The sequence below is a fragment of the Propithecus coquereli genome, unplaced genomic scaffold, assembly GCF_000956105.1.
Source record: "Propithecus coquereli isolate 6110/MARCELLA unplaced genomic scaffold, Pcoq_1.0 Scaffold557, whole genome shotgun sequence".
Taxonomy (NCBI): Eukaryota; Metazoa; Chordata; class Mammalia; order Primates; family Indriidae; genus Propithecus; species Propithecus coquereli.
In genome coordinates, this window is record NW_012151474.1 from 1322203 (window position 1) to 1323876 (window position 1674).

The 1674-nt window shown below is 58.9% G+C and overlaps 1 protein-coding gene across 4 annotated transcripts in view; it reads left to right on the forward strand.

Annotated features, from left to right (window-relative positions):
* The first annotated feature begins 213 nt into the window (after positions 1–213).
* The window catches only part of ZC3H18 (zinc finger CCCH-type containing 18), a 71617-nt gene continuing 70156 nt past the window's right edge, over positions 214–1674 (forward strand). For all 4 annotated transcript variants that reach the window (XM_012657677.1, XM_012657678.1, XM_012657681.1 and 1 more), the window contains exon 1: positions 214–826. In XM_012657677.1, coding sequence (XP_012513131.1) covers positions 224–826 — 603 coding nt within the window. In that variant the 5' untranslated portion in view covers positions 214–223. The remainder of the gene's footprint in view (positions 827–1674) is intronic.

Below are 1674 nucleotides of genomic sequence, written 5' to 3' on the forward strand. Positions count from 1 at the left end.
AAAAAACGAGGCACCTAACACCCAGCTCGGCTGAGCAGAATGCGGCCCCGCGCGGTGGAGTTACGGCCTGTCTTCCTCTGCAGAGCGCTGTGTGCACGCGGAGGTCCTGCTTCTCCTTCAGGTCGGGAAGGAGCGTGGGCCAGGAAGGTCAGGACGGGTTGACGTGTCATGTTGCTAAATGCTGTGACTCTGCGCTCTTTCTTTTGCAGAACTGTGGGTACCGATGGATGTGGCCGAGAGCCCTGAACGGGATCCTCGCTCTCCAGAGGACGAAGGGCAGCCGCAGGGGCTCTCAGACGATGACATTCTGAGGGACAGTGGGTCTGAGCAGGACTTGGACGGAGCTGCGGGGAGGGCTTCTGATTTGGAAGATGAAGAAAACGCAACCAGGGGGCCGAGCCAGGAGGACGAGGCCAACCGCTCCGACGAGGAGGACCGAGCGAGCGAGCCCAAATCCCAGGACCCGGACTCCGAGGCCAACGAGTTGAGCAGGGGCCCAGGCAGCCCCCCGTGTGAGGACGAAGGAGACGAGGGGGAGGAGGACCGGACGAGCGACCTCAGGGACGAGGCCTCCTCGGTCACGAGGGAGCTGGACGAGCACGAGCTGGACTATGATGAGGAGGTCCCCGAGGAGCCGGCTCCCGCCGCCCAGGAGGAAGAGGCCGAGAAAGCCGGGGCCGAGGACGACGAGGACAAGGGTGATGGTGCTCACAGGGAGGAGGGAACAGCTGGTGCCCAAAGTGTGGGAGAAAAGGAACCCCTGGAGGCTGCCAAGGAGAAAAAGAAGGAGGATGATGATGGAGAAATCGACGATGGGGAGATAGACGTGAGTATGGCGCAGCAGGGCGCTGGCCGGCGCAGGAGAGGGAAGGACTCTGGGCCTGACTCTGTGATTCACTCGTCGCTCAGGACCAGGGGGCGGCAGGGCAGGGAGCCGGGGGCTGTGGGCCAGTCGCCACAGCAGCTGGAAAGGAGGAGCTGGAAGTCGGGAGTGAGGACAGGCGTCAGGAGACTCCCTGCCCTCGGCAGCCAGCGACGGCCGTGGCCCCGCGCTGCCCGTGCGTCCAGGGTGTTGGTTGGAGTGATTAAAATGCCTGGTCCCCAGTTTTTTTCTTTAAGTGAAGAGGTAATTTCTTCCTTCGTCTTTGCTGTCTTTAAGTAATACCTGAGTTAGCCCTCAACGAGAACCCGCTGGATTTTCGGCTCTTGTTAGGTTCTTAAGGCTGAAGAAAATAAGGTTCCCTTGCAGTTTTGTCTGCTCTTTGGGCCCTTTTGTCTTTGCCCTGTCGCCTGTCCCCTGCAGGGGTACCAGGTGCATCCCTGAAGACCGGGGTGAGACCCGGCTGTGTGTCAGGCGCCACTGCTTCTGATGAAGCTGTCACACTCTTTGTAACTTCAGCTAATCTGGCCTTCAGGTTGAGGGGAAGTGTGTACATATGACCGTAGACCTGAGTCGGTTGGGTGTCTATGGAAGATAATCCTGTTGAAAGAACTTTAATTACAAGTTTTTTTGAGAAAACAGCCGAAAGTCGTCCTGAGCAGTACTTTGCAGGACTGTTGAACGCAAAGGGATTGAGGGAGGACAGAGCGGTCCGAAAGGGTCCAGGGAGGGAGGTTCTGCCTGTCGGGGTGTCGTTGCAGCGAAAGGTGTGCGAAATGTCGCAGAATCGTCTG